The sequence below is a fragment of the Balaenoptera ricei genome, chromosome 1, assembly GCF_028023285.1.
Source record: "Balaenoptera ricei isolate mBalRic1 chromosome 1, mBalRic1.hap2, whole genome shotgun sequence".
Taxonomy (NCBI): domain Eukaryota; kingdom Metazoa; phylum Chordata; class Mammalia; order Artiodactyla; family Balaenopteridae; genus Balaenoptera; species Balaenoptera ricei.
In genome coordinates this window covers 20,941,657-20,961,495 of record NC_082639.1, presented here as the reverse complement: position 1 = coordinate 20,961,495, position 19,839 = coordinate 20,941,657, and the positions used below count along the sequence as shown (strand labels likewise).

Genomic DNA, 19,839 nt, shown 5'->3' with positions numbered 1-19,839 from the left:
ATGGAGGTTTGAAAAAACAAACAGCAATGACCCCACTCTCCCCCCAAAAAGAGGTAGGATTTAAAGGGTAAAGATTCAGTGCTGAGTATTTAGTATTTGCTGACCAAATTAGGCACAATGTAGGGGGGAAATCCATCAAAACACATGACCAACAAAGAATGACTGTGGGGGCACATAATTCTGGAGGCACCAAGATGGCCAAGCCCATCCTAACTTCACAACCTGCTGCTGAGATTGTCCTAAGCTTCATGGTCATATAGTTCTCCAAAAGCTGTTGCACAGATAACCAATCAAAGGTCTGCCTCTGCCCTGCTCCCCCCTCCCTTGAAACCCAGCCTCTCACCTCGATCTTGGGCAATGCTTGATTGGTTCATAGAAGGATGCATGATGCTGTCCGACTGGCCACTGGGTGGCCGAGGTGGCATCTGGTTGCCTGCTCCAGACAGAGAAAGAAGTAAGCCAATTATGGCTAAGCCTGGAAATTCTAGCCAGAAGGTCAAGTTAGAACTGGAAATGGCTTCTGAGAAGGCCAAGAACCTCCCAGCATCCCATTCACAAAAGGATCCAGCAAAGGGGCTCCCATCTCCCTTCTTCAAATGCTGAAGGGAAACTCTCTGCCAGTGGAAGGCTGGGGCTCCCTAATACTGCTGGGGGCCAGTCCTCTTTCCCTCTCCCCGAAGGTCAGCATCCGAGGGTACCTGGCACTGCAGCAGGCGAGAGTGGTCCTGAGCGAGACTGAGCAACACTGGCAGGAGAGCCGACTGGGGACGGGGAGGGGCCTCGGATGCCAGGCAGGTGAGGGGAGGTATGGGGAGAAAAAGGAGACTGAGCTGGATTACTCTGCTCCCCTTGGCTGCTTGAAATCCCTGATGTGCTCACTCCAGGGCTCAGAGCTCCTTCTGTCCCCATGGGGAGATCGTCTATTGAACCAGACAGATCCTGGAACATACACACAAGGACATGGATTAGCAGTATTAGGCAGAAAGATTCTTTTTTCAACAATCCTACTACATGATCAACATTTTTCTTAAACAACCCAAAGTAAATATACTGCACACATTTATGCAGTCGTGATACTATAGCTTACATACAGCAAACTCTCTATTAAGGGCCAGAGAGAAAATACTTTAGACTCTAAAGGCCACACAGTCTTTGTCACAACTATTCGACTCTGCCACCAGAGTGCAGAAGCAGTCACAGACAACACATAAACAAATGGATGTGACTGTGTTCTAACAAAACATTATTTATAAAAACAAGTAACTAGGGACTTGCCCGGTGGCGCAGTGGTTAAGAATACACCCGCCAATGCAGGGGACACGGGTTCGAGCCCTGGTCCGGGAAGATCCCACATGCTGTGAAGCAACTGAGCCCACGTGCCACAACTACTGAAGCCCGCGCGCCCAGAGCCCGCGCTCCGCAACGAGAAGCCACCACAATGAGAAGCCTGCGCACCGCAACGAAGAGTAGCCCCGGCTCACCGCAACTAGAGAAAGCCCACGCGCAGCAACGAAGACCCACGCAGCCATTAATTAATTAATTAATTAATTTTAAAAAAGTAACTAGCCCACAAGCTATAGTTTGCTGACCCCTGGTCTATCTACCAGAAGCACATCTAGTACTTTCATCTTCTTTCCCAGCCCCAACTTGCACAGTCATAAGAGAGCAGCTCTTTCAGTGAGCCTTTAGTTCTTTTCCAACGGGGAAACTTAACAAAACACTGCCAGGACAGCATCAGGAGCTATAAGAAAATGTTAACAAGCTTGGGCAACGTTCACAGATCCCCTCTCCGTCAAATTATTATAACCTACATTTACCAAGAACTCACTCCAAGTTACCATACTTTAAAACATAAGGGGTAGGAGGTAAGAAAGGGATATATTGCACAGACAATTCTTTAACTGCCAAGAGGGTCTGGAACTACATTCCTAACACCTGGCCAACAACAGGGATGAACACATGTTTGCCAACTGAACAAACCCAGTTTTTTTCCCTAGTTTTAAGTGTTTCAATGAGAATTTGGTATTTATTTGGAGGTTGTGCTTGTCTTGAATTAATCGGTAAAGAGTTCACTCTAGGTCAGTAAACCCCAAGATTAGCAATCAGGAGCTCAATATGAAAAATATTTTAAAAAAGAAAAAGGGACTTCCCTGGCAGTCCAGTGGTTAAGATTCTGCACTTCCACTGCAGGGGGCGCGGGTTCGATCCCTGGTCAGGGAACTAAGATCCCCTTTGCCGCGTGACACGGCAAAAAAATTAAAAGAAAAAAAGAAAAGTATTCACCCCAGGAAATGCACCCCCAACCCACCCCCAGCCCCAAGTTCACTCTCTAGCAATACCATGGGCTCAACATCACGCATTAACTTCAGGCTGGGAACTAACTGTACCTTGAAGAAAGAATGAAAGCTTTGGGTACGGGCTCAGGTCTGTGAAAACCCTAATACTCAAATAGTTAAGAAAAGAGTTCTCTTAAAGAGACACATCTGAAGAGGAAGGAAATCCAAAATGGCCTGATTTGAGTCTATTCTTATTCCCACAACAAGCTCACCTTGGAAAGATCAGTTCGAGGTGATTCTGACCCTGGAGTCGGACAGTAACATTGGAGATCAAAGAGCACCTCTTAGGCTCTCCCCTAAGTATCCAGGTTGGTTGGACCTTTTGCAAACCGGTTCGTTATTTCGCTAGGCTGGGAGTATTTCTGCTGAGTTCTGTGGGAACAAAGCTTGCCTTGAAGGCAAGGCAGGTAGGTAGGTGTGCATTTGTGTCTGTGTTCAGCTCTCAGTGTTAGCTGAGAAGTCAGAAAATGCTAGCTTTCCTACAAGAAGCAGACCCAGTACACCCAGTACACATAGCATGCTTTCAAACTGCAACTAGAATTAGTCCCAGCATGGAAGAGAACTCAAGAAGCCCTCCTCTAGGTAACACCAGAGGGCCTCTTTCCTCTCAAAGGACTAAAGTACCTGGAGCTATGAAGAACCCTGAGTTCATCCCGAGAGAGGAGGATTCCTTCCCCACGTTGAGGGCTAAGCTGTACCAGGAACACCTAGCTTCTGAACCAAGGAGAGTAAACTCAAACAGGCAGCAAGATGACAAGAGGAGCCAACTGTGTAGGCCAGAAAAGGCCTTGAAAGCCACTTGTTAAGCCCTGGTTTATAACAGAAACCACAGCCCAATGCTCTGTTTTAGGGACCAGTAGCTTTCCTCAGCATTCCCTCCCGCTGTCTCCATTCCTTACCAAACCACCAGCTTCTAGTAATAAGAGCTACTTGCTTAGAGGAAAAAGAAATCAGCATATTTTGGAACAGAACAGGAATTGAAGGTCTATCCATAAGACAAGAACTCTTCAAATGGCCTTGAAAAATTAAGTGTTTTAAACATTTCTGTTTTTGATTAAACAAGTAAAACATGAACATTCTCATGGTAAAAACAGTTCAGATAGTATAGGTAAACTTAAAGTCCCCTTTGCTCTCTCTCTGCTGCCTTCAGTAGAGGAACCCCTATGCCATCTGGTGTACATCCTTGGAGACCTCCTGAGGAACTGAGGAAGAAAAAAAAAGAGGATGTTCAACCTCACTAACCATCAGGAAAATGCAATTCAAAACCACAATAAGCCTCACGTCTGTTAGGATGGCTATTAACAAAAAGACGAAAAGAAACAAGTATTGTCAAGGATGTGGAAAAAAGGGAACCCTCATGCACTGCTGGTGGGAATACAAATTGGTGCAGCCACTATGGAAAACAGTATGGCGGTCCCTCAAAAAAAAAAAAAAAAAAAAAAAGGAACTACCACATGATCCAGCAATTCCACTTCTGGGTATTTATCCGAAGAAAACCAAAACACTAACTCGAAAAGATACATGCACCCCCATGTTCACTGCAGCATTATTTACGATAGCCAAGGCATGAAAGCAACCTGAATGTCCACTGACAGATGAATGGATAAACAAAATGTGGTGTACACATACACACACACACACACACACACACAGACGAATATTATTATTCAGTCATAAAAAAGAATGAAATCTTGCCATTTGTGACAGCATGGATGAACCTTGAGTGCACTATGCTAAGTGAAATAAGTCAAACAGAGAAAGATAAGTACCGTATGATCTCACTTACATGTGGAATCTAAAACAAAACAGAACAAAAACCAAGCTCACAGAGAAGACTGGTGGTGGCCAGAGGTTGGGGGGAGAAATCAGAGAAGGGGGTTAAAAGGTACAAACTTCCTGTTATAAAATAACTAAGCCATGGGGGTGTAATGTACAGTATGGTGACTAAAGTTAATAATACTGTATATCTGAAATCTTTAAAAAGTTCCCATCACAAGAAAAAAAAATTCTGTAGCTATACAGGTGATGATGTTAACTAGACTCACTGTGTTCCTCATTTCGCAATATATACAAATACTGAATCGTTATACTGTACACCTGAAACTAATATCATGTTGTATATCGAATATATATCAATAAAAAAAAAAACAAAAGGAAAAAACCCCACCAACCCACCAACCACTGCTATGGGGTCAGGGCGGGGCCTACAGATGGCTCCTTCAGCCACACGTCTGTTAAAAACCAGGCTCTCCACAGATACACAAGCAAACGTCCTAGCCCAGCTGAGGGACCCCAGGAGCCTGAAAATAGCACTGGCAGCCCCTGGGGTTGGGCTTTCAGGACCCTGGAGGCACCTGTGGTGGCAATGTGGTAGCTTCCTTCACAGAGGCATTCTGAGGAGAGCTGTCAGTTTTGGAGAAGTGCCCTGAGCCTCATAGAGAAAAAGTACTAAGTAAACCACTGTCAACAGCAGTCCACGTGGGCTGGGATGCCGGGGCACAGAATAACCGGAGGGGAAGAATCAGCATTAATCTTCTTATCTCTCTCATTTGGTTGGTTTGAAGCCAGTCTCTCAAACTGTCATTTTCATCAGATGGCAACTGGTTAGCATGGGGGGAGTTGATTTAAAAAAATATTAAGAACCAGAATGTTAGCATAGGAAGTAACAGATCATTTATATTAATACTAACAGTACTATCATTTGAGCATCTACAATGTGTCAGGCATTTTATGGAGTTACCTAATTTTCTACAATTCTTGGAAGTAGGTACTACCACCACTAACATGTTGAAAAGGAGCAAGCGGATGCTGAGAGACGGGGTTACATGCCCAAGCCATCCAGCCAGTAAGTGGCAGAAATTAGACTTTGAACCCAGATCTGCTGAACCCCAAAGCCTATGTTCTTTCTCTTTCCACTATGCTGTGATACTATATAGACTGAGGAAAAAGCATCATAATCTTGAGTTAGGAGACCAAAGCCCAGCTCTTGGTACTTATCAGTTGTGACCTCGGGCAAGCTAGCAACAAGCTGGGCTTCAGTTTTCTCACTTATACGACAAAAGGACTGGACAAATCTGAGTCTGTTGACGCCCCTGTGGCATCTGCAAGAAACTCTACCAGCACCATATAGTCAGGGCCATATGGAAAATGCAATACCAGCAGCAATACCCCGAATGAGAGATACAACTGCACATAGCAGTATAAGATATAAGACATACCCATCAATTTGAGCGGCTAATCACAGTAAATGTTTTTATTGGGAAATGAGAGGGAGTGGTAAAGGCAGAAGACTCCAAAAGAAGTCTCCCTCCTCTATCTACATGAACAGATATTGCTCTGAACTACTCCACGTCCTTTTATTGCACAGGACACACCTCTGCTTTCTACCCTACAAAAAGCCAGTTTTTCAGGTCTTTTGTTCCACAAAAAGCCGGATGTCTGGTTGTTGAGTCAGACTTCAATGTGCCTAACAAGTACAGCTTTCTACAGCACACATATCACACAGACAAAGTTCAATCAATCCAAGCCCCTACTCTCTCTCCCTGGTGGGGCGACCTTTAGCATTTCAGGACTCAGGTTCTCAGTTCTCCCAAAAGAGCCCACCTAACAGGTGTCTTCTAGGAGGACTGCTGAAAGAATTGTAGCAATGCCCTGTAAGTGGAAAGATCTCTTTTCCCGGGCTTGCATTCCTCCAAGCATAATCCTGCTGAGAGATAGGAGGTGAGGATCAGCCCACTCAGTGCCCTGCCAGTTCCAAGGAAGCAGCAGGGCCAGGGAGAATTTCCTCACGTGTTTCCAACGTGTTTCATGCATTTTATTGCTCATCTACCATGCAGATCAAAAGCGCTGGAGCAGGTCCAACTATTTCACACAGAATCTCACACTCCAGGCTGGCTACAGCCCCAAAAGCCTTCGTTTCTTCACTTGAAATACTGCCCAATGTTATTTTGGGATGTGACCTGATAGAGGAAGCCCATAGGGATTCCATGACGATAACTGTTCCAGCTGTGATTGGTTGCCCAGCCCCAGCGAGTGCCAGCATGGGTCTGCCAGGCTCTGCTGACAAAGAGAACTCAGCAGCTAACACCTCTTCACACCACAACAAAACCATGCCCAAAATCACACAGTCCATACCTCACTGGGGGTGTGTGGGGTGGGGGGTGGGGGTGGGGGGTGTTTGTAGTGCTCTCACAGGAAGAGCTACAAATTCTAACATGAACTGGCTGCCTGATTAAGTACATTTTCAAGCAGGAAGATACCAGATCAGGGTTACAGAAGGGGGGGGGGGGGTGTTAAACAATCTTCTGACAGAGACTCACAAGGATGACATCAGCTCATTTTGCTGAGCAGATTAAGCAACATCAATAAGGAAGTCTAAAGAACGAGCTCATGGCGATGCTCAGATTCAGGGTTTTCTCATAAATTTGGCTGAATCCTCGAGAAATAGAGCTTTTGTTAACCCCCAGATGGAGTCCTCATATTCCTTCAGTTGTGAAGAGCTTTTGCAAAGTTGTGCTGACTACTGGCAGGGAAACCATCCACCCCAGGTAAATTCTACACACATACTTGCTTAGCCTAACAGATCCACGGTCACTGTGGGAGGCTGCTCCCAGGCTGGAGAATGGGAGGAAATCCTGAAGAACACAGAAGAGGTTGGGAAACTTAACCTTTGATGAAAGGCAGATGGTAGGAAAGGAGGCAACAGTTTTAACAAACTTCAAGGAAAAAGACAAACTTAATTACTTCAGAACTACTTAAGGCAAATAAATTTTGGGGAGAGCTGATTTTTTCATAAAGCCTTCTTTAAGCAACATATTTGTCAAGGGTCAGGGGAGGAAGAGGCTACCTCTATCAAACACTCACAAAAAATATTCAGTACAATAATTCTCTCTTTCTTCTCCTCAGTCTTTGCTAAATGGAAAGATGGGCGATCTGACCCACCCAGGCTAGAAGGGACTCCAGAGTTACAGGACTGCTGCTCTGTTGTTCTAATACGTGGTCTTAGTCCAAGAGACCAAATGCCATCCCTCCCTTGAGAGCAGGCTAGCGGTGCTGGCGGAAATGCCAAGAACGAATCAACACACAGAAGAGGCTGCCTCTTACTTCCAAGTCAGGATTTAAGCAGGTGGTAAGGAAGGGGAAAGAAAAGACACAGAGGCTGGCAACTATCCTTGCAGCTTCGGACCAAGCGCCATCTCCTGCCTGGACTACGGACTCACCGTGTGGGAGAGAAGAAACTGCTCTGGGAGAGGCTCAGAGAACTCGTATTTCTTAACCCCCCACCCCAAGTTCCCCAAAACCCCTCACCAAACTCCCACTTCTCTTTTTCTACAAGCTTTTATTTTGGCGATGATGAATCATTTCTTCTTGGTACCTTCTGGCTGCCTGGTGGGAAATGCACAGTAGAGAAAGGTCAGACTCTTCTTGTCTCTAGAATGCTTTTCAGGGGCCCACTTGCAAGACGAAATCCCCTACACATACGCATCAAATTTCATAAAGAAAGCTCTGGGAGACCAAATCTCCAAATTCAAAGGATGTTGGAAAGAGGAATAAAGCAAGTCCCTTCGTGTCTCCCTCTTTAAGGGACTCAGAACTGACACGAATACGTGACTATCATGTGTTCAACCCTAAGGTATGTGGCTGTCTCACATTTCATTCTCACCATCTTCTGAAGTAGGTATCATCCCCATTTTAACAAAGCAGAAAGAGGCTCAGAAGTTAAATGACTTACCCAAGGAGAGAAAGCTATTAAACAGAAGAACTGGGTCTAAACCCATATTTTTGATTCCAAAGCCTGCACTCTTTCCACCATAAGGTGGAAGTTTGCCACTATCAAAGGCGAGGCTCCATGCTCCAAACAAGGTGAGGCAACAGTCTGTCTCCAGACACAGCAGGTGATTAGCTACATGACTCTAAGAGGCTAACCTCACTAGGCATCACTTAGTTCTTCTGCAGAAGGAAAGAATAAAACTAGATAATCCAACTCTACAAGTCTACAATGCTATGGTGTTCCTCTCTTTCCTAGCCACTCTTCCTTATAAATCACTCTTCCTTTCTAAACTTTCTTTCATGGTTATTTCAAGTCAGCCCTGTCACCTATAACTCACTTAATCTAAACCTATTTTTTCTATACTAAAGGGTATAGTACTTTTCCTCACCTCTGGGTCCTTAGAAGGATACTTAATGTACAGGGGTGAGGAGGGAGGAGAGAGTGACTTAGAATCTAGGGAGATAAGCAGGAAGTTAAGTCCCATGAAAGTAGGTGTCTGATCTTTGCTGGTATTCCTGTGCCCTAATCCTATTACCAAGCATAAGGGTGTGGCCCAGAGAGAGAAGTCAAAACACTCTAGGCGGCCTCATCTCGGATAATTTCACACTTTCTTCCTCACCCAGCCCTGCAGCCACCGTTGCAAACTGCAGAACAACTGGGTCTTGTTTAGGAGCCCCAACTCCCGAACTACTCCTTTCCGGGGGCATGAGCCAAGCAAGCTTCAACCCCCTGCCCACAGCCGTGCTCCAACAATGGGGCAACAGAACTCTCCTCTAACACAACAGCGTAGCCCATTTCCCAGCTATCAAAGAGAACTGGGTGGGAAGAACAGTTGCTTGAAGTTGCACTATAGGTGTAGCAACTATAGATTAAAATTGTTTTCTGCCTTGGGATCTTCAAAGATGAGAACAGCTTTGTGGGGGCAAAGCCTCCACAATCACAGTATAACTACCCTGACCCCTCACCCTCGCTCCGCAGGCAGAGCCCAGAGTCCCTTCAAGATCCTCTAGACCCAATGTTCAGGACTGATGGTACTGTGCTGAATCTGCCTTTTTCCTCATTAGCCCGAGGAGCTATATTCTCCTATGTTGTTAGTGACCAGAAAAATGCTAGGCACACAAAAGACTATAAATGCTTGATAAATATTACTCAAAAGCATCCTCTTTAGACCCAATCTCTATTAGTCTCTTTCCTTTAATAGTCATTCCCCCACCCTAACCCTGCACACCTCCACTCTAGACCTCCACAATGAAGGAGGGACTCTTGGGTTTTGTCATCAAGGGAACTGACTCTCCTGCCTAGAACTGAGAAGTGCAATCCTGAAAGGGCCTCAGCCACTTGATAAGAGCTCTTGATAGAACTGCAGTGCAGGGAAGGAACGTCTGGCAAGGAGGCTGTCGGGAGGCGGGGCTCTGTGTCACTGGAGAAATTTCAATCTAATTACAAAAAACAAGAACCTGCTGTTCTAATCCACCTCAGCAAAATCTCTTGAGGTAGGTCTGACCCTTTGGGTGGAGGCTGAGGGCGCTGCTGAGGTAAAAAGCAGGGAGAAGAAAGAGTGCTGGGCTGCCGGCATTCCTGCAGTGGGCGCCCCTTCAAACAGCAGCTCGGCCACTGCAGCAGCCATTGATTTTCCAGGGGTCGATATTCTGCTCCCACAGATCTGCTCGGCTAGAGGTTTAATCACATTGAGTGCTTCTGCTCAACATCTCCCTTGCACTTCCCCCTCCCCAAGCCAATAAAACAAACACCAAAAACACAATAAGAGTTGGCAACAGATAGATGGTGTTTCCCACAGCTGGCCCCTAAACCCAGAAAAATTGTAAGCACCAGCTCAAGGGAACCAAAGCTACATGGGCAATCCACAAGAAGCTGCAGGGGCAGACCCACAAGCCTCAGAGAACCTTTTAATCCATTGCCCAGCATCCCCATAGAGACCTTTCTAATAATTCAGATGTTTTACATAAAAAAATCCAGATTCCCAACTTGTGAAAAGAATAGATCCTAGAACTCCCAGAGGCGCTGATCGATTGAAACCTTGCTTTCTAGTTTGTCACAAACCCCACCAGGTCTGTATAATACCCATGTTACCTACCTGACCAGCCTTCTGACACATACCCTTCCCCTGCCAAGGTTTCTCACGTAGGCATTTCTCATTAGAGAATGTCTCATTTAGCCAGAAACCACCTCTTGGCCAAAAGTGTACAGAGTGTTGTAAGGGTCACTAGCTGCTAAGACTCAAATCTGAAAAAAAATGAAACTAGGTCAGAGCTGGGCCTGAGTTAGAGCAGTCAAGATCAGTGCATATTTATGGAATAGGGCTATTCTAATCCCAGCAGGAAATGAGTACTGTAAAGCTAGAGAAGGCAAAGAAGTTAAGAACCCCCTACTTTCTCCAAGCTTGCATTCCCTGTCAGGAAGGCCAATCACACAGACCATGTTCCATCATGATCCTCAGCTTGGATCCTAGAACTTGAGTAAGGAGAATAGGAAAAGGGGGAGAGGAAAGGAACACAGAAAAGACGGCAAAATTCTAGATCTGAGAAGTGTAAGGGGGAGGGGTACTGCCTTAGGCTTCACCTCATTTGGCTGCTCCTCAGAAATACAGCAACCAGAAAGCAAGGAGGACGTAATGTGCACAAGTAGGGAAGGTAAAGTTGGCACTGTGCTGAACACAGCGTAGATCAAGGTCTAGGGGGCTGGATGGCCTCCTTGGTTTGATATTTAAAGCCCTAAATTTATATTTGCCAGTGGTCTTCCCTACCATGACCTATGGGTCTAGATAAAATCCAAAGACTTGGGGGGAGGGGGTGGGACAAACAAATCTGAGAGTGGGAAATGGATAGACCCCTAAACCAGAAAAGACAGCCCTGAAGGCCTTTAAAACCAAAAAAACAACAAAAACAACAACAACTCTGTACACAGGGAAAGACATAGTCAAGTCCTAAAAGCAAAAGACGAGGAGGGAAAAAAACGAATATTCTTGATGACAGTTCTTCTGAATACAGATGCAGTGAATTTATTTGGAACTTGGTTTCTCTCCTACCTTCCCTCAAATATCAGGAAATTACCTTCACTCATCTCAGTAAACAACAGTCAATATTCCTCCCACAACACAGCTGGCCTTAAGGGACAGATTTGCTCTCAGTCTGAACCTTCAACCTCTAGTTCCCACCTTCAACAAGGCATGGCTTCTTAGCTCCCTTGGGAAAGGTCAATGGGAAGCAAGCTAACAGCTTGGAGATGAGCTCCGCCTCACAGCAATCAGAGATGATATCACAATACCAGCCAATTCCATGCTGACACCAGGTGGGGAGGAGAAATAGGTTCTGGCCACGGAAGTAGATGGAGCAAGAGATCAAGCACTGGCCCCCAAAGGGACAGCACTAGATCACATACCAGTTTCATCACAACTTTCAGGTAGAACACCAAATATCTTAGAAATATGAGAAAAAGACAACAGAGCTGATTCCATGCTTGATTTACCAAGTATGTTAACATAGTTCACACCTATGGGCCCTCCTCTCTGGACCAAGATTCTCACTCTGGTGCAGGGGGGCCCTAGTGGTTTCTGTAAGTATAGCATTTCTGGGAGGACTTTGTTCAAAAAGCCCAAGCTACCCCTCACCCACCTTCCCCGGAAAGACAAGAAACAGCTGGGCAATCCCAAATCTAGGGGCTAGCTTTTGGATTTTGGTTGGTCTTCTTGGAGAAGGACAATGGCAGAACCAGGGCATGTACTTCACCAAGGTAGTCTCCCAGACAGCTCTGCAGGTTATAAAAGCACTAACAAGAGAGAAGGAGAAGGGGAGATAGATGGAGGAAAGCTACTGTCACCTAGGCAACTGAGTTCATCCATATGTTGACTCAGGAATTTCAAGAAATTCTAGCTTTTGAGGTTTCTTCCTTCCAGAGTAAATGCTTCCTACATCTTCCTATGGAAGAGACCCAAATCCAGAAGGTACAGTATCACTACCTTTGCCTAGAAGTCTCAACCCCACATCTCTCCATACCTCCTCCTTCCCTTTCCCCAAAGAGAAGAGAATATGGAAGACAAAGTCTGTTTTGTTTTTTTTCTTTAATTAATTAATTATTTATTTATTTATTTATTGGCTGCGTTGGGTCTTCGTTGCTGTCCGCGGGCTTTCTCTAGTTGCGGCGAGCGGGGTCTACTCTTCGTTGCGGTGTGCGGGCTTCTCATTGCGGTGGCTTCTTTTTGTTGCGGAGCACAGGCTCTAGACACGTGGGCTGCAGTAGCTGTGGCACGTGGGCTCAGTAGTTGTGGCTCATGGGCTCTAGAGCACAGGGTCAGTAGCTGTGGCGCACGGGCTTAGTTGCTCCGTGGCGTGTGGGATCTTCCCGGACCAGGGCTCGAACCCGTGTCCCCTGCATTGGCAGGCGGATTCTTAACCACTGTGCCACCAGGGAAGTCCCCAAAGTCTGTTTTCTGAATATGGCACTCTTCCTTCCCTTAAAGGAGCTTTTTACTCACCCTTTATAGGAGTTTGTCCTAGTAGTAAAAGCAATGGGCTTTCACTATTAGGGAAGCCCACGTTCTCATTTACTGAATGACCTTGGGCAAGTCCTTTAACCTTTCTGGGTCTTGGATTCCTCATATATGTAAAGAGTGGGGTGAGGGGGGATGGTGGTGTTTGTGTTAGTGTGGTGAATATGCTGTGGAGTAGCTCATGCTAACTTCATTCTACTCTTTTCCTAATTACAGAGGTTAAAAAGCTAAAAACTACATTTCCCAGAATCCCTGCAGATGGGTTTTGGCTATAATTCAGGTTCTGCTAATTAGAATCAGACTCAAGATTAGATCAAAGTATGGCAGTGATCATACTTCTATCTCCTTCACTTGTTTCTACAGGAGTATTTTGGTGTCATCTTCCAGTTAACTGGGTGCTGGTTCTGGTAGCAGCAGCTGCTGCTTCTTGATTCCAGCTTACTGACCCCTAGATAGCAGATTTAGAGCATTCAGTCTGATAGTGACTCCCAAGCAGGAGTTCCCTTGGTGGGTCAAATCTAGGTCTAGATCCCGATTCCTGGAGGATGAGCCTAGAGCATACTCCCCTCAATCCTCCTAACAATTTTTAAGTCCAATTCCCTATATTAAATCCTTCTCTATTAAACATACCTAGGGTTTAGCATGGCCTAGGTTCGGTGTAGAAACCACTCTATCTGACACAGTACTGTCAGATGATCCCAAGAGAGTAGTTGTGAAGGAGAAAGAAGAGAATTATTCACAAAGCATATTCCCTGAGTCAGAGTCTTCTGGGGAAAAATGGGCAAGATGGGGAAGCCTAGAACTTTAAAATACATTTGCCCAAGACAACCTCCTTCACTTCTTCCCTTTTTACAACCTTCCTGTACTTTCTCCCTCCCACTCTAAGCTCTGAGGGGTGTTGAACTGCTCACATAAGTAGGAAGGTTGAGTCAGCACATGCTTTCCTTTCCATCCCTATATTCTCTGTAAGCTTTTACTCTGCTGAGGATAGCATTACCTGCCCAAGCCCAAATAAGTATTCTCTGGGCTTGGGCTAGAAAGGGTACCAACTGTCTTCCTCAGCAGCAGGAAATATGTTTACATACTCCAGGTGGTAAAGAACCAGGGCACAACAGTCCTGACAGCCCTGCACTGCTAATGAGTGAAGACACATTTGGCCTACAAGATCCCAGTTTATCTTCTTATACCAATTTCTGGTTGAAGTAACGAACCACCAGCTTCCTGTAGCAGGACTGGGGACAAACTGAAAAACAAGGTCAAATCCAAATGACATGCTTGGTGGGAATGGGGTACTTCCCACCAGTCCTCAGTAACATTAACTGAGCCCAGGAGCCATCACACTAGACATAAGGCTCAGTTAGTTTTCAGAATGAAGTTGTTCCGAAGAAAACAAAAGGTTCCAGCGAGAGGAATCTGTGTGAGACACACAGGCAGGAAGCAGAGCTGAGCCACCAGCAACTAGAATAGAAACAGGAAACGGGCCCAGGAACAAGCATACAGTAATCTGCTGCAAGCAGCACAGGCTCCAGCAGGCGCCAGGCAGTATCAGGGCCAAAGCAGCGTGACTAAGATGGAGAAGCAGATTGGCTAGTCCTGCCAGAGAACCGGCGTTCTAGAGAAGGGACAGCTACTTGCACAGGGTACAAGCTGCTCTGAGCAGTCTGGGCAGATATGTGAGAGGGGGTGGGGATTTCCTTTCTGAGACTTTCTAAGAGCACCTGGATTACAGTTCAAGGGGAGCAAGCATAGATACACAGTCAGATTTAAAGAAAACAGGTCACCAACCTCAGAATGGCCCAGCTTCTCTGGGTACCAAAATTGCTAGTGACATTTTCTGTTATCCCTTTAAAAATAAGCCATCGAAAACCTAGGCAAAAACCGTTGGTCCTGCCTCCTCTTACCATGAAATGTGACGAAAGGAAACATTAACAGTGTAAAATTAAAATCCTTCAAACATTCCAGTTTTTTAAGCCTTTAGAGAATTTCTGTCACCTCCCCCGCCCCTCACCAATAAACCTAGACAACAAAAAGCTGGTGCCCAAGATCAGGTAGGTAGCAAGAACCTAGGGGCTAGTCAACAAAGGTTTACTAAGTATTTGCCTAACACAGGTATTAGACACAGGCCTGAGTGCTCAAGCAGAAGTACCAGCATAATGCTACGCCAACATGAAGAAAATGGGAAGAAGTCCCAGAGAAGGTATTTCACAGCTAGGTTTTGAAGCCAAAGTAGGAGTTTGCTGGGCATTAAAAAAAAAAAAAAAAAAAAAGTGGGGCGAGGGGGTGGGAAGCAGAGATCACACACACACCTTAAGCAAAAGGACAATGGCAGGAAGGACCATGGCTTGTGAGGAGCTTAAGGCACACCCGAGTGGCCAGAGATGAGGTTGCAGAGGTATGCTGGGAGCTGCAGATGGCCCCATAATAGGGTCTGGACTGTAGGCACAGAGAGTCAGGGCCCCAGAGCACCCACAAAACAACTGGTTTACTAGACACGGTAAAATTTATTGTATTCCAAAGTCTCTGGCATGATATTTTATTTGAAAATATTACTCTCAGCTTTCAGGGCCTAACTCCTCCTTGCTTCAGAACCATAAGACACATGAATCACCTGGAGATCCTGTTAACAGTGTTGGATTCAATAAAGCTAGTGTGGGGCCCAAGAATCTGCAGTTCTTGCAAGCTCCCAGGTGATATCTGTGCTGCTAGATAATGGACCACATTTTCCCCAGTACCAAGGATCTAACTGATTAAAGTTTTAGCATTAATCAGGACACTGTTTTTATAAAAAGGCACAGGGACTTCCCTGGTGGCGCAGTGCTTAAGAATCCACCTGCCAATGCAGGGAACACGGGTTCTATCCCTGTTCCGGGAAGATCCCACATGCCGAGGAGCAACTAAGCCCATGAACCACAACTACTGAGCCTGCGCTCTAGAGCCCGTGAACCACAACTACTGAGCCTGCGTGCCTCAACTACTGAAGCCCACGTGCCTAGAGCCCGTGCTCCGCAACAAGAGAAGCCACCGCAATGAGAAGCCCACGCACCACAACGAAGAGTAGCCCCCGCTGGCCGCAACTAGAGAAAGCCCGTGCATAGCAACGAAGACCCAACGCAGCCAAAAATAAATAAATAAATAAATATTTTTAAAAAATAGATTTAAAAAAAATTTTAAAAGGCACAGAACAGGCTCCCATACAACACAAGGAAACTGAAGAACCACTTTTGTCAACTTTTCATTGAGGTGATTCCCTAGTTGGTTAGTTCCTCCAGCAGGCCTGACCTATAGATTTGGCCATCTTCCCTCCCCCACTCCTCCCTGTGCCTTCAGTTCACAATTCATCTATGCCTCCATCACAGGCAGGTCTGGGCAAAAAAGGGAAATGGAAATCCACTTATACTCTTCTTTTAGGACAAATCTAGTAAATGTTAAATGACAAAGGGTTGAGGCTTTTGGCTAAACATTAAGAGAGAATCAGATTGTCCATGCCTTTCCTCTGCTGGGTGGGATGCTAAAGGAAATATTTCATCTAAAATATCAGAGAAAGCTGGATTCAAATCCCAATTCTGAGCCTTAGTTTCTTCTTATGTAAAATAGAAGTGATTATTCAACTTAATACATTTCAATTCCTGCCCTTCCAGGAAGATTCGTTTTGGCTGTAGATCCTTTCCTGGCTTCACTCCTGCCCTCTAAGATTCAGATTCTACAAGAGTTTCCTCCCATTTCCTCTTTCCAGATCACTATAACCCAAGCTCTCAAGATTTGAGAACATCACAGTAGTAAAGCATGAGTGCTAATAGCTACTTTGTTGTTAAGTAGAAATCTAAAGAAGGGCTTGGAAATCCAAGCGATACAACAATATCTTTAGATAATTTAACAGACATTAAAAATCCTACTCCTGTTCACCTCACTCCTGGCATCAACAACTTCCACTCCTATCTAACCAGAGCAAACAAATATGGTTGAGATCTTCAATGGCAGCCTCCGAGACTTTTTCAGTCAAGGATATAGTGTCCCTTTTAAGCTAACCCAGTGTCCCTGATTCCCTTCTCTCGCAACTCCTGGAAGACGTGCCTGTTTATACCTTCCTCATGTTCTGCCAGCAACTTCACCATTCTATACCTATCTGCTTTATACACATGTGGGTCTTGAGATGAAGCTGAGGAATTCAGGCCGATTCAGCTGCCTCCTCCTTCCATGCCTTTCAAGAGTGCTCGCCACCCTTACACCTTTCCCTTGCTCATTTCCTTCCCTCCAGCCCTCAGAAATCAGGTCTTCTCCCTACCTCAGAAGGATCCCAATAACCTGCTTCATGACAAATCTAACTTTATATTCCTTGAAAATACTTTAGATGCACACCATCTTTGTCCCTTCCTTGGCTTCCAGAAATATGGAAATATGACACAATCCTGGTCCCCCTCCAATCTCTCCAGCTACGTGTTGGGCGCTTCTACTCAGTGACCGCAGGCATTGTCCAGGGCTCCATCTGGCTCCTCTCTCCATGCTGCATGGTCTGGGAGGTTTAACTATTCCATGGTTTAACTTCATTCCGTGGTTTAACTATTAACCACTATGCAGACAACTCTCAAGTTCTATCCAGACTCAGCTCTTACCCAAGTTTCAGTCTCCTATCTCCAACTAGTAACTAAGCATTTGTTTTTCGATATCTCACTATATGGAACTTAACTTCTCCTCAAAAATGAGTTTTCCCATTAACCTTTCTATTTCTGTCAATGAGATCCCCCCACCCCCGCCCCAACCCAGTATACCAACACTGTTAAATTTTCCAGCCAGTAGAATGCACTTATTCTCAGTTCTATAGATTCTTTCCCGTGCATCTCACAACTAAGACTAGGTGATTATGTAAATGAGACAGAGGGGTAGAACTCCACTGAACACCAGAACTATTTCAACGGTTTAACTTATCCCCTTGCTTGCAGACTATCCCCTTTTCAAACTATGCTACACACCAATGGATCATTTTTGTAAAACATTAATTTCATCATGTTATTGCCCTAATTACATATCTGCAGGCCTATGAGATCAGATCCAAATGGCTCACTTATCCTACCAGGGCTCCAGCCCCTGTGATCTACCTTTCCATCCTGTTTGTTACTCCCCACCCCAGGAAGCCTGATCCTGACCAGCCCCCCTAAGTGTTATCCACACTGCATCCCACCCCCACCTAGCCTCTGCTCAGGCTGTACTTTCCTTTCCAACCACCCCAATACATCTATACCTAGTTCATTCTAACTGAACTTCTGCCATGATGTCTTCCCTCTACTATTTAGACATAAATGGATCACTGAGTTCACCAAGCCCTGATAGCACTCATTGTAACATTCAGGCACACATTCTTCCATCTATTTTACTAATGAAACAGAGGAGGATCCTTGAGGGTTGCAACCATGTCATATTCAGAATCACCAACTTAAGAGTTCAGGTTACCTCAGAGGTCATCGAAGTTCAACCCTTGTCTAATGCTTATTCTGCCTCCTCTATGACAACCACAGCAAACAGGGTGCCAGGTTTTACAGGTAAGACAGGGAACTTACCTACTTTTTTCTTTTTAAAATATCCTCAATCCTCCAGATCACAAAGGAACTTGTATGTCACACTTGGGCTTAAACCTATAGGCAACAAGTACCCAGAGGTTTTAAAACAAAGGTGTAACTTGCCAAGGTTGATTTTTTAAGATGATCACTCTGGTGATTATGTTGAGGACAGACTTGGAAGGAAAAGAAACAGGTCAGGACTCTAGCAAAACACCTGGTGAGAGATAATGGGGGCCTGAAAGAAAGGCAACGAGGAAGGACAAGGGATTTAAAAGCCATTTCTGAGGTAGACTAGGATTTGGTGAACAACTTATACAAGGGATCCAGCAATGAGTGCCACAGAGCTGAGAGCTCCCAGGGTGTGCTGGCAACGCAAGGGCTGCCCTAACCTCGGAATAAACTGCAGGGGGCACAGCTGCAGGCAGTTTGTCTCTCCCAAGTCTCTCTTCCTTCATTTTCAACCCACAGTCTTCCCTCCAGATCATCAAGAGTCAGTGTAAGTCACCACTATTATTCAAGTTGCCACTGTGGCTTCCTAGTCTAGCCATTTTTTTCTTCCCTTTTCAAAGGACTACCAAAGCTCATTGTTATTCAAGTATGGTCTTTAGAACTACAGCACCAGCTGAGAGCTTCTTAGAAATGCAAATTCTTGGGTCCTACCCCACAACTACTGAATCAGAATCTCTCTGGGTAGAGGTCAGTAATCTTGTTCTAATTGATCTCCAGATGATTCCTAATGCATGCTGAAGTTTGAGAAGCAGTGATATAGCTAACCTCTACCACATCAAGGCTTTTAATCCTATATCCATTTTGCACCACTGAATGGAAACTCTATCCCAGGTACACTTTCAAGACTAACATGTAAATTTACAAATGCGCTGCAGTAAGAAAAATTTGGGAAGCAGTCATTACTCCAAGGGAACCACATACACTTGAATGAATCACTTAAATAGAAGCTTTTCAAGATGCAACTCCGAGTCATTCTCAAAAATGACTATAATCAAAAGTCAGAAACCAATTTACAGATGACTCCCTTACAGATTTTGACCCAAAATAAAGAAAACTGAAGACTTAATGAAACACCTAGAGATTTGCTCACCCACCCCTTACAAGAACCTTCTTCCTTTCTTTCTTTCTTTTTTTTTGGCTGCACCGTGTGGCATGCAGGATCTTACTTCCCCTGACCAGGGACTGAACCGTGCCCCCTGCAATGGAAACACAGAGTCTTGACCACTGGACTGCCAGCAGGGAAGTCCCAAGAACCTTCTTAACATAAGGTGAAGTGGTAGCTATAAGATAATGACAAACCCCAACCCCACTTCTTCCTAAGGCCACTGTCAGGAAGCACAAATAAATTAATCTATCCTCTAAAATGAAGTTTGGGCATTCCCATAACAGTCTGTGATAACCGCCTTGCACTAGCAGTGAAAACAACAATCTGGCAATATGGTCATGCTGTCCCCTGTCAGCCATACACTTTTTGGATGATCAATGAATCTGCTCAGGTTTATTTGCTCAATGAGTTGGAACCTACTATATGCCAGGCACTATGATGGCACTGAGCAAGACAAAGCAAGTCTACCCTCACTAAGCTTGGAATAAGTAATTGAAATTACCCTTGAGATAAGCACTGACAAGAAGCATGGGCACTAAGATGGTCTATTACAGTAAAGG

General features: G+C 45.1%; 1 protein-coding gene across 3 annotated transcripts in view; it reads right to left on the bottom strand.

Moving 5' to 3' along the window:
* ARID1A (AT-rich interaction domain 1A) overlaps positions 1–19,839 on the bottom strand; it is a 69,122-nt gene that overhangs the window by 17,250 nt on the left and 32,033 nt on the right. For all 3 annotated transcript variants that reach the window (XM_059916156.1, XM_059916146.1, XM_059916155.1), the window contains exons 5-6: positions 699–939; positions 344–433 (exon numbers count right to left, since the gene is read on the bottom strand). In XM_059916156.1, the coding sequence (XP_059772139.1) occupies positions 344–433; positions 699–939 (331 nt within the window). The remainder of the gene's footprint in view (positions 1–343; positions 434–698; positions 940–19,839) is intronic.